Raw genomic sequence first — 21,855 nt, 5'->3', positions numbered from 1 at the left:
CAGTGGGGACAAACAGATTAAAAAGTAAGCTTTGAGGAGAAGGTTACACTCAGCCCTCATAAATAAATAACTTGCAATATTATTTTGTGAAATGGAAAAATCTGTATTACAAGTTAGAATTTACTCGTGCATTATAATCCAGATGAAGAAACACTATTAGTATATGTCAAGTGCAAGATGCTAAATTAAACTAAAGACGCAACAATAAATCTCTCCAAAGTTAACATTTTATCCTTAAGAGTTTGGTAATATAAAAGGTGCCCCTAATAAAGGATTTTTTCATTTGCACAAACAACTCAAAATGTTCGATTTCCCTTAACTTTCTGCATTAGTGACACTAACCACATAAATAAAGAGATTGGATCTCCCAAACAGGAACAAAGAGAGAAATAACAATTTAACAGGTGATTCGGTTCTTTTCTGCTTAATTTAAAACTAAAAAACATGTATTGTCTTTGCCTACATGTCACCTCTTTAATTGTACTAGTATGCTAGAGTGTTTAACATGAACAGGAAGAATCTTACATAAAATTCATACACTGAACATAAATGAAAAACATCTAAAGAAAATAATCGCCATAAATCTAACCGGTCCACTTCTGCAATTCTGTTAGCTGGGTTAAATCTCCTTTTTTATTATTAATATTATTATTACTATTATTTAGTCAGGGTTCCAAAACTCATGGTTACTCCAGGAGAAAAATGTGACTTTAGAGGTAGATTTAGGACAACAACCCCGAGAGATAACTATTGGTGTTTTAGAAGATTCAGCACAGGAAAATATACAGACAACTACATTAATGTATTTTTAACTTTTCAATAATACAGTGGTGATGGGAATATATCATTATTGATTCATGGGCCAGGACACTATCTTAAGAAGTTTGTTTGTTCTCCCTGTGTTTGAATGGGTTTGCTCTCACATGCCAAAAACATGCAGTTAGGGTAATTGGCTTCCCCTCGAAATTGGACATAGACCTGTGACTATGGTAGGGACATGGAGAGATTGTGAGTCCCTTTGAGGGAGTTAGTGACATGACTATGGAGTGCTGCATGATATGTTGGCACAATATAAATACAAATAAATAAATAATGTGTCTATGCAATATAATTTACTTTCATGGATGAACATTCACTGTGTTGTTCAGTTTTGACTTGACTGTTTTGAAGAGCCCATAAAAATGGCAATGTGAATGATGTGGTTTTCTAAAGCTACAGAAAATGTTAAATATTATATAAAAACAATTAATATGGCAGGTTACCTGTAGACAGGCTGGAGCTCTCCCCTGGGGCTTATTCACATCAACTGCAACCAATTGCCAGGCTCCAAACGTATCTTCATGGAACATCTTTTAAGAAAAACATTATTCATGTTATATATTTTAAATACATGGTTCAATTTACAAAGCACATTTAACAACAGTATTTTTATTTTTATATTTTTTTTTGGTTTTACTTCTTTCATTCAATATCAATACTATGGCTACTACTTTATCTTAATGGCTTTACTTTATCCTTGTGGAGACAGTTCCTGTTTTTTTTTTCCTGTTTTTAGCAATGCTACAGAGCAACTTGTGTCAGCTAAACACAAAACCAAAAATACCATGTATGGTGTCTTTTTTCGGTAGCATTAAAAAAGCAGATTTTATTTTTCCATATCCCCTCTGTAAGATAGTTGTATTACCTGTTCATCCTGTCCGTAAGATGTAATTTTCCAATTTCTTTCAACAGACCAAACTTTTTAGCAAAAGTAGCAGTAAGAAAATTAATAAAAACAAAGAATGATGGACCACCTAATTATCACATGGCCACATCCTCAATTTAACTGGCAATAGGATTTTGAGGGATAAGCTTAATGAATGGGACTTTATAGGCCAACCATATTCAATTTCCACATCTATATGTGCCATGTGCCTACTGTCCATAGGTAAGCATACAACATACGAAAACAATGTGGGACAGAGTCCTAAGAGCCATCATTAGGGGCAGGTGGTGGACTAGTTTTTGCCATTAGGGAAAAGGCTACATAATTTTTGCCCTTTGTTTTCTTTGCAGATCAGAATCACATTCGAGAGAACCTTTATAGTTTATATACTTTATATTTTTCTGGTCAAACAAACGGCTAAAGACTGCTTTAAAAATCTAAAAAGCTTTGAGGCAATTCTGCAGCGTCATCCAATCTGTCAATGAATAATGAACAGACCTGTCATGGTGTCACAGGTGGGATGATGGACCTTCTGTGTCACCAGCCCGCTTGGCAGAGACATGTACAGGGCGCAGAGTCTAAGGCACCAGCCTCTGGCTTCCTAGCAAGGGGTGGTGAACTAGTAGTAGTACAGGAGCGAAAAGCAGAAGAGTAGTCAGGCCAGCCAAAGGTCAGGGCAGGAAGTGATCATGAGTAGTCGGGCGAGCCAAAGGTCAGGGCAGGTCGCAATCAGGAAAGGTCAGACAGAGGTGGGGTTGGTATGTCAAAGAGTCAGAAAAAGGGACCTGGAAGCAGAACCTTGGAGAACTCATTGTCCAGGCAACTTCCTGTTGTCAGTCACTTCCTTAGGGGAAGTCATGTGACCAGCAGGTAACCGGACCCACCACCAGAGGGAGTGCTGGCGCAAAGGCAGCTCAGGTGGTGTTCATTCCTCCACCAGTAGATAGAGCACGTCTGTGGAATACTCTAGTCCTCTGGGGAAAAGGGAACAGGTCTCACGGAGTCGCATGATTTAGAGCAGGCCAGTGGATAGAAGTCCTGGGCAGAGCTGATGGTGGCTGACACAGAAGAAGGCACAGATGCCTTGGTCCTGTGTATATCTGTGACAGGGCCTAATTAGTCCAATGTTCAGTGTTTTTTTGCAACATGTTTTGAGCAGTAAAGCTGATAAAAACCACTTGCAAAAATTCTAATCTGAATATGTCAAAAATTCACTTTGCCAGGATTACTCTAACATGTGAATACACAATATTTGATGGCTGAGGTTAGCAAAGCTTCATCTAATTCACATTGAAAAATAAATTATTGGTTGCAAAATAATAATTTACTTTACTAAATGAACAGTAATAAATTAACCCTAAGGTTTAACATTAAGCATTTAGGACAATATGATGACCAAATAAACAGGCCTACTGTGTCTCAAAGTTAACTAAAGAATATTGCAGGTATGGTAAATATTTGTTATATATTTTTTAAGTAGATAAACTTGTAATATTTGCTGGACATTGAGCACAAACTAGCTCACCTACCTGCTATGACATGATAAAAGGCCACTATTTGACATGCAAAAATCTTTAACAGTAATTCTGTACTTATGTTTCAACCAAGAATCATAGAAGTTTGTTTTGCTGGCATTAACATGGCTATAGGCTTTACAATAAATCAGATGTGTACGGCTAAACGAAATTGACACATACGGCCACAAGGGACAGTGTTTCACATCATTTGACCTTAAGCAAATGTCTTGCTGAGCAAAATTTGACATGTTGCAAAAAGCATTTCACCCACTGTGTGTCTTGAAAAGATCTTTTCAATTTTCCTTCAAAGCTACCCTAGAGCACAAACTGGAACATAGAACTGCCTCCCAGACTGCTGTGTGTCCTAGGGCTTAGGTATTAGAATTCAACACAAGAAAATCCTTTCTAGACAAGGAGAAATGACACAATAGTTTATCTACAAAAGGTGACATAACTATTATGCCTTTTTCAGGGTAACTGACCTAAAAGAATGGATGTTCTTCAGTTTTTTTTGTTTTGCCCATCTTAATTTGCTTATAAAAAAAAGCAAAAGAGAAGTGAAAAAAGGTTTTTAGACATAACCAAGCTGTTTCAATGTTTATTTCTTTCTCCTTGTGTCTCATGAATGACATTGTCCAAGAAAAAGACTGTCTCAGACAAATCTTAACAACCAACCAACTGTTAACACCTGACATTGTGCAATGAGCGTTTAAAAGGTACCTGTAGGGTCAGAAATATGGGAGCTGCTATAATGGAGGTAATTAGTGAGGCAATGACCACCTAATGCAGTGTTTGTCAACCAGTGTACCGTGGGACCCTTTGGTTCCTCCAGGAGGTGCTAGGGAGTTCCTTGAGCAATGAACAATTTGGGTCAGGTCAGTTTAACTTATGCTAATGGTCTTTTAGAATATCTGTAAGGATGATATTCCTTCCAATGGCCAGTAATATTAGAAATTATTTTTCTACTGATCACCAAACTAATGTACTGTTAACTGTGGATATATAGTAATTATAGAAGGGGGTTCCCCCATGGTAAAACATGTTAAAATATTTGAGAAACACTACTCTAATGTCTGATATTTAGTACCGTGACAATTGGCTGATCTTCCTATACAAACAGATAACAACCACTGTCATATTTGGGTTTTTTGTGACATTCAGGTAATCTAGTGTTAGCTGAATACAATGAAAAAGTAAATATTTCCTAGTTGAACTTACAGAACTGTAATAGTTTAGGGTTGAGTTATTAGATTCTTACAAAAGCCTAGCCATATATTTTCAAAAGCAGAACTAAACCCCGCCATACTCACCTCTCTCTATTCCACCAAAGGGCATCACCATCTACTTTCTTATTCTCTTTCTAACTGCAATTTTTGGCCATTTTGTTTGACTGGGCCGGGATGATGTAACTTCCGGCTGCCACATGCACAGCTCAGCGTTATTGACAGTTCACTGGTATAATTAAGCAAGTAGGAATGATTATTGCAGAAAGGTCATCACCTGTCCCCTTTGCAATATTTCCATGCCCGATTTAAAATGTTTAAAAGTGGAACTGGTTCTGCTTTAGGGCAGTTGCCTTAGTTTTATATTATCATTTTGTGTAACTGTCAGGAAAAAAATGGTTGATAACACACCTGAAAATGTCTACAGTTCTCACAGCTAATGCAAAGTTGATCTCAAAAGTTATGAAAGTTCCCGGTAGTAACCAAGCTTTCTTTCTTCCTCGAGACCCCCCACACACCCTGCTATTGGTCTATTACTATTTTGGCCTGCCTTACTAAGCAGATGGAACAGCAGAATGAAGCAGAATGAAGTGCACAAGCTTCAACACAACTTAAAAGTATGGGAGTGTTTTTTACTGTAGTTAGCACCAATGATTTCTAAATACATTTGACATTTTAAAACCATAAATGCTACTTATCTGTGTCTACAATTTGGCAAACAACCATCCAAATCTAAAAACTGCAATTATTTTGTTGGAATTTACTTAAATAATTAATATACTGTAAACCTATTTTGTATTAGTCTCAAGTCTGTGTACTATAATGTAACTATAATGATTTTGAATACATTTTATTTTAGCTTAAAATATCTAAACAGTTCCTATATATGTTTTGTTATCCATGAACAATATTATTTTTAAGACTGACATATATTATGTGACAAAGGTTCTCCATCTAAGGATGGGAAGATTAGTTGTGATGTTGCTTCCAGATATTAATGTAGCAGGGCTTCTTTCGCTACAACCGAAAAGTAAACATGGTAATTACGTGAACTAGAAACTAGACTTCTATCTGCTGGCTGGATAGAAGACTACACAATAATAATATACAATGTGTCATATTTACCTGACTAATAAACAAAAGTATATTTTTTCTCATTATATTATTTTAGTCTTGACCATACTAATCAGACTAAAAAAAGTTACAAGTTTCTTTTAAATCTTGTTTGATTTATATGTTTATTTTTTTTCTTTTCAGTACATTACAGTATAGCACCGGTAAACTCCACAGTCATTCTACAACACAGGTGTACAATCCACAATCCAGAAAAAGACTGGATCCCCAATCCACAGTCCAGAAAAAGACTTCCCATAAATGTAATTGATGAAAAAGCAGATGAAATGCTATTTCATATTCATATTTTCATATTTTATGTAGTACAAAAAAACAATATTTTAAAACACATATACATATGGTTTTTCCTGTCAGTTAACAAGGGACAGGACCTAAATAACCAAATTGTTAATACTTTTAGATTTTGTCTATGATGAAATGTATAAAAGTGGTGTTTTATATACTTTTTGATATGTAAAATAAGTTCAGACTAGTGGTTTCAATAAGCTATTGTGAGCAGTTTTACTGTTGAAAACTGCTTGCAAAAAATGGTTAACATTGAACTGAAATGGCCTGTATTTTATCCTTTATTTACCAGGTGGTTGGAGCTGACAGGACTGCAATGAATTTTATTGGAAGCTGTCCCTACCATCTCCAAAGACTTGAATAAGAGCTGCTTGTAAATCTAAACAACTTTTTTTTCAATGTCTGTAAGCAGTTTTTACAAGTATTTCCTATATAAAAATAAACGGAAAAAAGCTGTATTAAGCTTTTTGTAGCCACTTGCAGCTGTCTGCAGAGGCTTTTGCACATGCTAGACCAAGCCTAGCAGGGCCAATATTAATAGTCATAAAAGGAGATATTGGGGAAAACTTTAGTGTGTGCATGTGTTTACCTGTATGGTACTGGCAGGTTGTTTGACAGTAGGTGTTCAGTGGAGGTAAACACTGCAGTTTAATGCCACTAGTCTGGGCCTAGCTCTATAGCATTTATGGAAAGTCCTTCCTGTCAGTACTATACAGGAAACACACACTGGAAATGTAACCAACATCTCCTTTTATGATTACTATTGTTGGTTTAGTGCTTCCAGTTTCTGCAGAAGTTTTATTATTTTATGTCACAATAGCGTGCTCAAATGGCCTTATCTGTTTATGGAGATAACATTGATTGTTCAGAATAAAATCTGCTGCTTAAGCTACGTACACACTTCCAATTATTATCGTCGGAAAACGAACGACGAACGTTCCTGCACGATATATATGAACGATCGTATAGCACCGATCCTGCACATAGAGGTAACGACACGATCGTTCGTAGATATTGTACACACAATAGATACGATCGTTTAAGCGATAGAGGAACTATGTGCACGACAGGAAAGTGAACGGACGTTCGTTCATTACGCATGCTCTGAACATGGACGATCAACGAACGACCGTACACACGAACGATGTTCAACGATCGTCGCCCAATCCGATCCGCCGGTCCGGTCGTTCGTTTCCAACAATTTTCCTCGTTCGTCGGCGTCGTTGGTTACTTTTTTACGAACGATTTTTTGCCCAATCGATCGTTCGTCGTTCGATTGGAACGATAAAAATTGGAAGTGTGTACGCACCTTAAATCTTTATGTTTGCAATGCCTGTTTAACTGATAGCATATCAAAGTTTATCACGTGACATCTTAATACAAAAAAAAAACTACAATAACAAAGGTTGCAAAGTGAAATCTGTCTCTTGAAGGCTTATGAACATAAATTACCGTTGTGGTGGCAGTTGAAGTTGTGCTGCTTCGTGAACCCCACATCTGTTGAAACTGAACTCGAATTTCAGCAAAAGTCTCAATGATCACAGCAATGAAGACATTCTACAAAATAGAAGTTGACACTGCTAAGGTGAGCTTTTACTTAATATTAACAAAACTGATGAGCATATCACAAAAAAACTATTATACAATACCTTAACAAGCCAAGCAAGAAAGAAAATGAGGGTAATGAAATAGAAATAGGACCGCCATCTGGGGAAACTGTCAATTGCTCTGTACATAAGGAAAACCCATCCTTCCTGAGATGCAGCTTCATATACAGTAAATATGCTGGTTCCTGTAAGAGAAAAACAGGTCTTTAACAAAAAATGTAGATGTGGTATCCTAGGATACAATGTCCTGATATAAAAACCCTTTCACAGAAACTTCATCATGCAGTATGAGTCAGAAGTAGAATAATGGATTTAATGCACTGCTCCTGCATATGAAGTTGAATAAAAGTAAGTCAGTAGCAAATAGATATTTTTATATACTGGTGTTGTAAAAGGACATAAAGAACGGTTGTGGAAGAGAAAAAATATGGATCATCAATGTAAAAATTACATACATGAAGTTTGATTAGATCCTTCCTTGTATGTAGTTCCAAACACTACACTACATATTTTTGTATGCTAGTAATAACACTTTATTTTTTTTTACTTTTCAAACTAGTATTAAAGTATAGGTGCACAATTGTATCTCCCTTTATATTGCTAACCCCTTTAGAATATTGTCTTAGGGTCCCCTGAGAATAGGAGATCCAGTGGGATCGCAGACAGAAATGGAAACCAGTCTTTTCAAAACGTAAGAATTAAATGTCAGATTTTATGTACGCATTTAAAACCACCATATAACATTCAAGGAAAAACACTATGAACAATTTATTATTTATCAGGTTTTTTAGTTGTTTATTGTGCATGCAGGATGTTTAACTACCCACCAAAATTTTCATAAGAGGTGTGTTTTGATATTCATGATATGCTGAAGTAGATCCTAATACATACATTTTTATGATTTTTATCATTCAAATTTTAAAATATCAAAATACCACAAATAACAACAAATATGAATCTTAAAAAGAATATGTTTAGTTTAAGGGAAAGAACCTGGGTGATCCAGCAAACCTACAATGTATCTGGTCTGGGATTGAAAACATTTACCAAATAATAGCAAATGATTTTGATATCTATTTAAGGTTTGCTGGATCACCTAGGTTCTCCCGTGATAGTCTATCTTCTCCAGTCTTTAGGAGCTTTACAAAATCAGACCTGTTGTATACCCCCTGAATGCCATCTTTCAGTCACATATAACATAAAGTCACACCAACTCACCTAAAACAAGAGAAAAATAAAAATCACCCTACTGCATGTTGGTGGAAAACTATCTCCACAATCCTTTGCTTTAATGAGTCTTACCTTGCCCAAAACTGGAAAATTAGGCTACATGACATTATCTGTTTATAAAATAAGGTGCATCTTAAAAAGTTGTTCTGAAAAATGCCATTATGTACTTTTCCTAGTTTTCCTTCTTTAATTTTGCACAGAGAACATAAAAATATAAAGCGTTTTTTTGTACAGTCAAGCAACTATTCATTAGGTTTCATGTAAACCTACTTAGGAAACAAACTGAATAGTCATTTGTTCTCGAGTACCTTTAGATGGATTATTTCCTTTTGAATTAAAATACAGGTTAAAAGAAGAAAAAAAAGAAACTTTCTCAAGTAGATTTATAAACAATGATCATCAAAACCCGACTTAATACCCTAAAAGCCAGAAAATCATAAAGATAAACAACCCCTGTGGTTTGAGACATTAATAAAATAGACATCCCTGGGCCTACAATTATCTACATTCATCCTTATCGGAGTACAATAAAGATTTAGGCAGTACAATAAAAAGAGAGAATAGCGGTACTTTTATAAACAAATAATCATATATTTACAATAGATAATAAAAGGACCAGGATCCATAAAAATATGCATATATTAAGCTTGTAGGTTATTTGTTTTATGTATACAAAAGTAATTTGTAAGCTGTAATTGCTGACATTACAACTATGCTAGCTACCTAGGTTAATAATTAATGACTGACAGTTTTAAAACGATTGTGCCCATGTTCAAAGAAAAATGTGCACAATAACAACCTACATACCATATAAACCCAAAATGTAAACCAGGTTGCCTATTTCTTCTTGAAACAACAGGGAAACTACACTGACTTGAGTATAAACCTAAAGCAAAAAAGTGTGGCTGCCACAGAAATGCTGACAAAATCGATGTAAATAAATGCATCTATGGTGTGGTATTTAAAAAAATATGATTCAAAAGAGGGAAAAATTTAAATGCTCAAGTTCATTTTTTTGCCTTTAAAGTTAAGTTAAAGTATATTGTACATTTGAGTTGGTTATGTTGGATGCTCCTAAATGATCTTTTAAGAATTGTTTTTGGCCACCAATAGATGGCGATGTGTACTTATCTAAAGTGTGTAATAAATAATCTCCTAAACAACAACTTTTTCATACATTTTACAAGAGGACATAGAACCATCTAGTGGTGCTACCCGAGTATAAACCAAAATTCTTTTTTCTAATGGCATTTCCAGGTCAAAAAAAATCTTCGTTTATACTCCAGTATATATGATATTTTCCAGTATATATGATATTTTCCCTGCTATCACTTTCCTAAAATATTTATAATAATGAGTAAATATAGTCCTAAGGCATTCTTAATATGGCAGAGCAAAAAGTAATAATGATGTCCTGAACCATTCATAGCAACTCTGTATCAATTTACTAAAATTAATTTTCAATTAAAGATAATTCCTGATTACAGTTTTGTGTTTTAGCACTTGGTGTGGTGCTTCCCTTACCCTATCAAAAAAGAATGGGAAGGTAAATTAAACTACGCATCATTCTGAAGTGGAAAGTTAGGAAGTTTTCTTTTATATTGGTAACTCTGTCAGGTTGGTACTGCTTTTTGTGTGCCCATTAGGAAGATATACTATTTAAAAAATTTGAACTGCCAAAAAAAGTGGAATACATGGGAAACCTTGTTCCAGTGACAACCGTCTAAGAGGGGATTTCTTTCATATTACCAGATTTTTTATTCACTCTTGTACCCACAAGATAGGAGTAAAGGTAAAGCACTCCAATGTGACATGGAAGCAAAAAAAACAAAAAAACTGACAGTAATTTTTCATACCTACTTGGTTACTACGGTAGCAGAATTTCAGAAATAATGAGACTTACTTTTGTAAAAGGAGCAGGGTGATTTAAATCCGATACACTACCTTTATATAACTTACTAGGTTTTTTCAAATTTATTTCATGACTGTTATCCAATGAAATGGGTTAGTGTAGTCCCCTGACTTCTATTTCTTGACTTGTGGATGAGTAGACAGGTTTCCCTTCCATACAGGTATACCATCAACAAGAACATTGCACACCAAGATGTATTGTGTTGAGAAAGCTCTGTGGATACAGAAAAACTCATCAGAACAGAATTTGTTCTTGCAGACTTTTTAAATAAAGATAATATTCTGCATCTGGGTGTGTGGTGCTTTTATTGATGGTATTTATCATTGCTTCAGTAAAAACAATTTAGGCAGCACTTGATCCATAATATAGAATATAAAGTCTAATGTCACCAGTAGTAGCATACGAACTGTTTAGCAATCGCATTATATACAGATAGTTGTTTTATTGGGCAACTGTCAACTAAAATGGAAGTCTTGATAATCATAAAATGAAAAAAAAGAAGAAAGGAAATTCTAGCACATTTAACATATATTAAAGCTGATAAGACATAATTTCCCATGCCACACTGTTGCCTGTTGAAACATACTGAATAGTGTAAAGGAAACAAATTGTTTACTCCTTAAAGAAAATCACAAGAATGATTTGCCAGTGATTTGGTTCTAGAGTAATCGCTCCAATCAGCTAACAGTACTGCACAGCATATAATTCCTGGTACTTGTAAGAAGCTCGGCATGAGGGAAAACCAAGCAATCATGGACACTTGAATGTGCTGTAGAAATCACATAGTGTAATTGTGCAACATGTCTATGATCACCTTTTGAAATGAACTTGCAATTAGATAATTTTAACGGTATAGGAAACCAGATGTATCCAATTTTCAAGGCACTCAGAGAAATTAAAGCTTATATTTAATGTCAAATGCGTCATTACATAAGCTTGCTAGCATTCTTAAAATTGTATTACAAGGTGTTGTAAAAAGAGCAGGAAAAACTGTTTCAGACATGACAGAAATATTTTAAATAGAAAGACCTCTCTGACAAATTGTATGAAATTATGTTATGGTGCCATGTTTGACTATTAAATGTCAGCTTTCATGAAAAACTAAAAACCTCTAAAATGCACAATTCATGCAATATTACTTGCATGCTTATTTTGTGTGAGAATAAGACATTGAAAAGGAAACTATGAATGTATGCCAACGTTTCACACTTTTCTCCAAAGTTCATGACTTAATTAAATGTGCAGAATTTTAAATGTAATGGATGCTCTTATTTTTCTTATACTGAAAATGGCTGGTACCTGTCTTCATCTGTCTAAAAAACCCATCCCACCCATTAATACGTAAAGAGATGCATGCTATGTTGCACATGGCAGGGGTGAATTAACGAGATGGATTTACTTCGAAGTTATAGTGAAAAGGATTTTCAGTCTAAGGTGAAACTTTTGCCAGAAACGTTACGTCAGCTCCTCCTGTACACTTTTGTTTGCATTTCCAAAAAATGCAGAGTGCCACTTGAGGATAAAAATATGGATGTGTTGCTCGAAGGCCTCCCATATGGAAAATAGATTGCCCTTTACTTTTAAAGCCTTGTTCAGACGTCGGATTGGATGTCAAAGGATTGTTACTGGAAACAATTGAAACAATTGCTTCCAGTGACAGATAAACAAGCGAGTTCTGTGCACAAATCGCAGCTCTGTTTTTTAATGGTCACGATCAACGACAGATTGATAATGTCTGCAGACTGCTGTACACCTTTGTCAGATGAGCCAGACCGTTTGTCTTCGATGATTATGTCACATGTGTGCGTAGATTTAGAAAGCAGTATCCTACATGAAGCCAGTTCAGAATTTGGTGTTTTGTGTAAAGCCTAAAATCAAATGGAAAATGAGCTTGCATGTATTTCTAAGAGTATTTCACTTGAGGGCATTAAAAAGAGAAAGGCTTTATATCTATTGTGTGAATTGAAGGCCTCCAGATGGCATTACTGTGATTGAAACATCTTCACTCCAAGGTGATGTAAAATTGTAGCCAGAATGAATAAGGCTTCCACAAATTGGAAGTTTTAAGAGGCTAGTGATGACTTATCATACAGTGCAGAAAAATGAAAAGAGAATAGGGCATGTAATTATCTTTCCCAGCTTGGGAAAGTTCTTAGGTGTGGACAAGGGTCATATCAATTCTTGTAAACATGCGGTGCACAAAAGAAAAACATAAATCTAAGCATACCAGCATGCCGTGAGGATTTTCACTCACCAGGCATCCATTAGTAAGAAGTCCATCAGTAGTTAGGAAAATTTTGTTGGCTGAGGGTTAGAAACATTGGGAGTTAGAGTGGAGAATTTGCCCAGTATAAACATCTAATACAGTGTTATAGTCATCTAGCTTTATTGCCAGAAAATTAGGATAACTGAGTCTGAACAGTAGACTTTTTTAATGGCTAACTAAACTGCATACAACACAGACATATTGTTTCGGACCTAAGGATCAAGTCAACTAACTCAATATTGTAAGCTTTGTGATAAAGATGGACAACCAATGAGATGCAGTAGTATAAATCCTATAGCATGCCCTGCTGCCCCCTTCAAAGTTTTTTTTTTGCTTCTTACACTATGATTTACTTACAAAACAAATATGTTAAGATGGAAATATTTAAAAATTACAGCAGGTGTTTTAGCATTTGTGTTTCAGCCTCCACTAGACCCTGTTTGGAGTTGTTGCGTATCTGAAAAATTTTTTTTCACTTTCATATCCTGTGTATTGGCTGTTTGGTGGCATTAGACAACTGATAGCAAGCAAGTCAATTACCTAATTTATGTCCAAGAAGGATGTTTTGGAAATGGAAGTAAAAGCTGTGCTTTCTTCAGAATGGTGAAACTTAATAAGCTTCCTGGACATTTCTGTCTTCACTCCCTGTAGCAACTTCGGAGGTTTCGTCAAATTTTAGGGGGTCAACACGAGAAAGTAAACACCCTTAGGTAAGTAGTAAAACCAGAGAATGAGTAATCAGCAGCTCAAATAAGTTGATCCATTTCATCTCAATGCTGGCATAGTCAGGACATGCCCTTTTTTTTAGCCTAGGCCCCCTGACATTTGAATATCAGTTGTAAGTGAACTTTCTGTATACTGTCTGTTTATGAATGTATTGGCCCTATTGTGTTGAAGTCAGTTTAACACACTGCAAGATTTCTGAAAGTTTTAAGCAAAGGATTGGCTTGCTTTAAAAATATTAAAAGTTTGTAAACGTATAAGCAACTATAAATGCATTTAATGTGCTTTTGATATATATGAAGCTGTATTTTCATTCTGAAATGAAATAAACAACAAAACAGTGCCTGGGCTCACAAGCGTTTCCAAGCAATTATTTGATGCTATGCACATGGTCCCAGAATATTAAACTAGCAGATGGCTTACTTTTATTAGAAGCAGAAAGAAAGCTGCACATGTCAAAATCTTGAATCTGATTTTTCACCTTGGAGAGTTAAGTATTTAAGTGTCCCAATATAAACAAAATGACACCCTACAAAAAAACTACTAAAACGTTATACCCAAGCAATAATTAGCAAGTTTTCAAATTGTAGGCTATATTTTCTCATTATCTCATTTCTCATTATCTTGTTATATCACCAGTACATCAAAACTTAGGAGGAAATTTATTTACCAAGCCAACAACTATCAGATGAAAGGCAGTAAATAAAACAGATTTACTGAATTACCGAATGGTTGGTAGTAGATATAACTAACAATTTAGTAGAGCATGATGTACAATAGGTTTGCTAAATAGAAGACTGATATAGGAGTTTAGACTTGACTTCTAGCCTGCACAGATACTATCTAGTCTTTTAGGGATAAATAAAATTTCACTGTTATATGTATATATAGTATGTATATAGTGCCATAGTATGTACTGTCTGTACACTGTATTCAACAAATAAAGCCAATATCACAGCAAATATCCCGCCACTTTTCAGTCCAAGGCTCCACCACTGTTATTAGGACCTGCAGTCTTGTCATGGTTGTGATGCCATCTCACCACTGCTGGAGCCTTCGGGACCTGTGGAGAGTCCACTTACAGTGGGACAACTAATAATAAGTGTCTGAATCACTGTGGTAGACACCAAAATAGGACCTATCTATTGACTGTGTAAAGTATTGTTCTTCTTTTAAAGGCTCTAAATCTGTCATAAAAAGGGAACGGACAGGGGACTATTGGGCACTATTGCAGTCTGTGTGTGTATGTGTGTAAAATTGTGTGTATGTATGTATGTGTGTATGTATGTTCCACCATTACTTGAAAACGCATGGAGACATTTCAACCAAACTTGCCATACATATGACTGGGACTCATGTGAGTGCACCAGTCATCTTTGTACAGTGCTGTGCTATATGTCAGAGCTATTTATATGTATGGAGACATACGCTGACATATGCTGATCTTTGTACAGCGCCGTGGTATATGTCAGAGGTTTAATAATGTATAATAATAGTGTGTGACTGTGGGGGGTCATTAGAGTGTCAGCTCCTCTGTACAGAGACTGATGGGTCTAGCTCAGTGTTTCATTGTGCAGCACTATGGTATATGTTAGAGCTATAAAAAAAAAAAAATATATATATATATATATAAATATATATATATATATATATATATATATATATATATATAATTGAATGTATGTATGGATGTGTGTATGTGTGTATGTATGTACAGAATGTATGTTCCACCATCATTCGAAAATGCATGGAGACTGTACTGTCCTCTGGACATGGTATCGCATTGGTTACAGTTGTAGGTTATTAAAAATTAGGTAGGAACGTTCATATTTAGGTCCACTGTGCTATCTAGTGGCTATTTACTATTACGAATCTATTGTAGTTCTGTGATGTAATTTCCTGCTTTGAGAAGATAGGAGCTGCCATTTTCCCTAGCCTCCTGGAAGAAGCAGCTGCCTAGTGTGTGCTCTCTGAAGGTATTGCCGGTAAGAGATTAACCAATGTTTATTTAAAACTGTTTACTGTGTTGCAGCAGATGGTAGAAAGTATGTGTTAGTTATATGTGCTCAGGTATTGCTAGGGGCTACAGTTATTGTTATTTGCTGCCAGATTGTATTTCTTATGCAATGTACGTTGTATGATCATCTTAGGTAATGTTCTTACTGTGTGTTTGTTCATTTCTTTCTTTAGCTTACCCATTTCTACATCCAGTAATAAAGCTACAGATTTTTATACAAATCTCAATTTATTAACTAGTAGAGTGGTGTTATCTGCCTATTGAGCTGCATATAGACCCCGGGGGTACATGTTGCGAGAACAGGACAGAGGTATTTCAACCAAACTTGCCATACATATGACTCATGTGAGTGCAGCAGTCATCTTTGTACAGCACTGTGCTATATGTCAGAGCTTTATTTGTATGTATGTATATGTATGTGTGTATGTGATCACTGGGAAACGCATCGAGACATTTAAACCAAACTTCCTATGCTCCAAAATCACCGGGAAACGCATCGAGACATTTAAACCAAACTTGCTAGACATATGACTCAGACTCATGTGAGTGCACCGCTGATCTTTGTACAGCGCTGTGGTATATGTTAGAGGTATGTATGTATGTATTTATGTGTGTATGTAATGCTCAGTGTCAGTGTTCCATTTGCTTATATTTTTACATACTTTTTTTTGGATTTCTTTACAAATTTCTGGCCTGTAATAATGTCTTCAAGAAAAGGTAAGGCAATAGGCCGAGTGCAATCAAAGGCAAAAAAAATGAAACAACACTATAGCTTTACTTGATTCCTTTTCCTGTATAATAGAGAATGCAATAAATAAATACCCGGGCAAAGCCGGGTAATCAGCTAGTATATATAGAAAACAAGAGACTGGTATTTTTCTTTTATTAAGGAAACAGGTAAACATAATGGTTCTAAGAGTGCAAATTACTGAATTCCGGACAGTCTTCCTTTTTTATTAAAGTAATTTTTCATTAAATCAGTAATAATGACCTTAGCAATTTACACAGCAAAATGAGCAGCATGTTAGCATTTTTGCAATCTTGGACAATAACCACCATTAAACAAAGGTAATTTAAAATTTCAGCAAGTACTTTATCAAAAACACTAACATGTCAAAGAAGACAACCTACGGGACCCCCACTCCATATGTTCTTCATAAATGAACAGATAATGTCACCAAAGGGAAATAAAGGCTTTCACACCAAGATCTGATACAGAAAAGTAGGAGCGTCTTTACATCTTCATGTCATATAGTTTAACGTGCAACTAAAATCGTGTCTGGGAAAAGGTATCCTGAAGAAAATGGGCCTGGTAACTAACAGTATCGGATACTGAATGGAAAAGGTTTTACAACAGTATGGGAACACTATACGCCAGTTCTGTTAAATGAACAGTCCAAGATGTCTTTTTATATGATAAAAACAAAAAGCCTTATTAACTGATACAATTTCTAGAGTAGAACTGATAAAAACTTAAAGAAGTAGTGTGTCTATTTTAGTGAAAAAGCAATGGTAAAATTAAAAAGCACTTTCACAGAAATTCCACATTAGCGTGGAAACCATACCTTCTGCTGTATAAATGTTCCTAGGAAATGAGGCACTTATCTCCAGTTGTGACCAGTCTGCGCAACAATTTGGGAAATGGATAATTTAAAAATAAACCAGCATATGATTGCTGTACTGACACTATAGACATATTAAACAGCCTAGACTTACAGACGATATTGAAACCTAGAAACAGCCTTGCAGACATGTGCACAGGTTTTAATCAAAAAAGCATAAAAGATTTTCAGTAAACACATCGCATTTATATGCTATTTTGTTTTAAATCATTATTCATTTCTTTATTGTATTGACACATCTAGAAATGACTAAGTCACATCTGATACCATTTACAGAGATATGGTAACAACCCGCAACCATCAATATTAGTGGACAAAGTGGTCACAAGTTCTGTCAAAAATATGGAAAACAAATCTTTTGCTTCATCAGGTACTGAAAAGGATTTTGAGAAAATACATAATGTATAGCTACCAAAGCATTTACTACTCATACAAATATATCTCCCAACTGTCCTTGATTTGGAGAGACTGTCCCATTTTCAGAGCTAAGCCTTTACTTTTTAGCTATCATTTTTCTTCACTGAATATACACCTCTAAGAAAATCTGGAATATGTAGGAAATTTTACATATACACTATGCACCTATTTTATTTTGCTGCACTGGGGTTCTGGGTTCTACCAAGTTTCCTGACTCTCAGTGTAGTATTTTTACTTTTTTAATATTTTTGCATAGCCTCCTGTCCCATTGCACAGCTCAAAAGGTTATTATACCAATGTAGATAATGCATATGTGTCCCTATGACAATGGAAAAAAAATCATTCTGTTTTCTTCCACAAGGCAGAGAATAATGTGAAGTGTAGAAGGCAGGGAATACCAGCATTACACAAATATGAGAAATAGAATTTGCAGGATATATGAAAATAGCAAAATACATTCATGTTATGCATTAAGTAGTGTTGGTCGAATATCTCACTATTCGATTCTACAGCTATTCAATCGATTAGTAAGAAATTCTCTGAGTGATCAAATGCTGAATTCAAACACCATTGAAGTCAATTTATGCCCTTTTAAGGGATAAGAATGTAGACAGCAGACTTTCCGTAAATAGATGCAGGATACTCTCTCAACTAATGCCACCTGGGGCTGTGTCTCCTTTAAATGCAAATAATTCTGTTGTTTACTACTCCATTTCCCAATCTACTTAATTTATGCTACCCAAAGCAGCTTGTCCTACAGAACTGTGCTTTTACCTCAGGACTATTAGTAACGAATCCTTCATCAATGTCTGCTGCCACTGGTGGCTATTCATGCATTCCGCCATTTTGCTGCAAGTGGCAGAAATGTTAACACATTAAGATATCCAAATGTACCTACACTAAGCTGCCATCTTCTGAGTTGGCAAAGCTTTGGCTGGAAGAAATGTGACCAGCTTGAATCACACTGTTCTTTAGTGTACAGTCAGTGTGCATGGTAATAATGGAGGAGGCAAGGGTAAAAAAGGGTTGGAAGGCAGTGTGAACACTTTTTCTTGGTAACATCACCCCACTGGATGGCCTGGAGAAGTAGAAATGCTTCAGCACTGTTGGCACAATTTCTCGGTCATGACTGCAACTGAGCTCACAGTAAGGTATGATTGCAGATACGATAGGGAACAGAAGGCATTGCTGTGTGCAGCATGAAAGTAAGTGTTTTTTGTATTATCTCTATACAAACATTTTTTATTAGAAACAAAGTTAGAAGTTTCAATGATACAGGGTCATACAAACAATGATGTGGTATTACAGAAGGTAAAAAAAACAAAGGGTAGGTTTTACCACATAATGGGGAAAATTAAGACAAAAAAGGTAAGTAAGAACATAGGTCTAGAAAAAACAATGTAAAAAAAAAAAAGAAAAGAAAATTTGCTAATATAAAAAAGCATTGCTATAGGAGGGAAGTAGAGGAAGAGAAAGAAAAACGAAAAGAAAAAGTAGGTATCCTGCAATTACAGTTTTACAGTTTTAAAGCGAAAGAATGGAGGGGGTCCTATGAGATGGTAGGTAATATTCCAGACACGGTTGCCAAGTAGATTGAAATTTGTCATGGGTATGATTTAGAATAGCTTTTTCATAAATCATCGTTCCATGTAGTCCATTTTTTATTTCCAACAAATTTAAGAGAGGGTTTTCCATGCGTGGGCTAAAGTTTGCTTGGTAGCCATGGAAATATGCGTTATAAGAGTTGCGGACCGTTCGTCGATATTAGTCAGAGGTAAATGGAACAGAGTGTGTCATGGGTCTCTAGGTAAATTTAATCCTAAAAAGGAATTCATCAGATATACTGTGTCCATAATCTAGATACTTTGGTGCATTGCCACCAGACATGGACATATATAGTAGTATACATATAGGGTATGGCTATGTGACATTTAGAAATCCCAGGCCTGGGACATGGACTAGGCTACTTAGCAAATAGCTTATATAAAATGTGCACCTTGTACACCGCCTACGATGAACAGACAGCAGAATATCCCAGCCCATTCTTACCATATAATTTCAGAATATGGGTCATCCAATGGCTAGAGTAAGACCCAATGGCCACTCAATGGTTGAAGGAAGAAGATGCAGAATGGCACTGGCTCGCACAGACCTTGCATTATTGGAGGAGTGCTAAACCTAAAAGTATGCTGTACATACTTGCACCAAAGAATGGTTGTCAAACTAAAATGCTGGTACAGGTTGACAATTAAAAATTTTGCCAACCTCCAGACCTGGGGTATGCCAGATTTTCGAAAAGTCTGATATTTTTTTTTTTTTTTAATACTCCACACACAAGCCAGCCTTCCTCTTGCAGCACTGTGGACATCTGGCACAGTTCCTGGAAGCAGGCAGCAGGGACGTCTCAACGTGTATTTAGAGTAGCAAGCAAGACCTAACAGCTGTTTCTGCAAAACAGCGCCATCAAAACATTAATGACCAGTGTACAACAGTCCCTGTATTGAAAATGCGATACAAAATTCATGCCAGAAAACTGAAAGAACCGGATTTTTGATTGTCAACCTGTAGTAGATAATTTAGCTACTGGTAATTGCATACTGTCAAATGGATAGAAAATAATACTAATAAAAAAATGAATTTTACATGAAATGTCATTGAAATGACATTGACAATTTCCATGTGTAACCAAGTTTATAGGTCTAGTTCCTTTCCCAGCCTGTGACAAGACAGTAAAAAGAGAAGCAGCAGGTGATGAGCTCATATGTGTCATCTGCTTTCTTTTTCTATCAGCAGATTATGAATTAGAACCTAAACTGTGCAGCTCAAATGTCTAGTTTCTTGTGCTACATGTCCCTCTTCTATTTTGAGATCTGCTTTAGATTGCATAAGGCTGATGTGCACCCAAATTCAGGTACTTATTCTAGCTGGTTTCAGAGTTTTGTAAACATTATCACAAATTGCTGGGCGTTTCACTGATGTCTAGATTTCTGTACCAAATGCGGTACTGTTTTTCATGAAATTTTTTTTAAATTGTAGACCTGTAACTTACAGAAATATGTCCGAACAAGGGTCTAGTAGATATCATGAATATAAAAAAAGTTTGAAACACACAATCATGCAAAAAAAACATTTACTTTTAATAAAATTAAATAAAAAACACAAAAATCAGCTTAAACAAGAATGCATAAATAAATCAAAAATACTGAAAATACTGAAAAAGCAATAACTCTGTATATTGTATAGTACTATATTATTCTAAAACACCTCTCTAGTGGGGTAAATTTTTGAATTTCCCGGTTATTTACTTTGTCTTTATTTTATATTATTTTAGATTGGATTGGATACGGGAGTTTGTATCCAATCCAATACAAAATGTGAATTTAAATTTGAATTTCCCGCTGATGGGCACACGCGCCGACGACGTCATTAGGGGTCGCCGAGGGACACGTACACGCAACGCGAACAGAGAAGAGAAGATGAAGCCAGCGGAGAAGACAGGCACCCGACGCTGGAGAGGGAGATCGACGCTGGAGAACCAGATCGACGCTGGAGAGGGAGATTAACGCTGGAGGATGACGCTGGAACAACAGAACACGGGATGATCACAGCGGGACCAGGTAAGAGATGCCTTTAACCCACCTGAGAAAAGTTCGGGTTTAAAACTTTCTGCAAGTGTTTTTACCCCGAACCAAGGTCGGGTTTAACGGCCGGGTGGTTAAACCAAAAATTTTAAAGTTAAACAGGTGACACAACATGCATATTTTTTGACTTAATCAGACCAGATGCACAAAGATACATAGTACAACTTTGTTTTAAGCACATAAACCCTACATCTTCAACAGAAGGTCCATTGTCCATTACTTTCTTCTTTTTCAACAGAAGCTAAAAAATAATAGTTCATACTAAAAAAAAAAAAAAACAGATGGTATTACCAGCATGCAAAACATCTTCTCTTGATCACGTTGTGTTCATGTTTGGATCCCAGAACTCAATTTAGTATCTAACTTGGCTAATAAAACGTCCCTTTCAAAATCAACCTGCATCAATAAGCTACTGACAAGTCTGTAACCCGTAACAGTTTTCAAAGTCAGATTTAACAGGATTTAAGTAGCAGCTAATCTTTACTTTTGATTATTTTTTTGTGAATAGTTTGTGTGAATCTTGTGAAATAAGGAATACATTCATTAACTTGCTAAC

At 35.7% G+C, this 21,855-nt stretch overlaps 1 protein-coding gene across 1 annotated transcript in view; it reads right to left on the bottom strand.

Annotated features, from left to right (window-relative positions):
- The window catches only part of NALCN (sodium leak channel, non-selective), a 217,002-nt gene that overhangs the window by 116,513 nt on the left and 78,634 nt on the right, over positions 1–21,855 (bottom strand). Inside the window, exons 9-11 of the mRNA XM_072400953.1 lie at positions 7,514–7,656; positions 7,317–7,421; positions 1,263–1,349 (exon numbers count right to left, since the gene is read on the bottom strand). Coding sequence (XP_072257054.1) covers positions 1,263–1,349; positions 7,317–7,421; positions 7,514–7,656 — 335 coding nt within the window. The remainder of the gene's footprint in view (positions 1–1,262; positions 1,350–7,316; positions 7,422–7,513; positions 7,657–21,855) is intronic.

Source organism: Pyxicephalus adspersus, chromosome 1, assembly GCF_032062135.1.
Source record: "Pyxicephalus adspersus chromosome 1, UCB_Pads_2.0, whole genome shotgun sequence".
Lineage (NCBI taxonomy): Eukaryota > Metazoa > Chordata > Amphibia > Anura > Pyxicephalidae > Pyxicephalus > Pyxicephalus adspersus.
The sequence above is the reverse complement of the archived record's forward strand: the minus strand, read 5'-3'. Positions and strand labels throughout refer to the sequence as shown.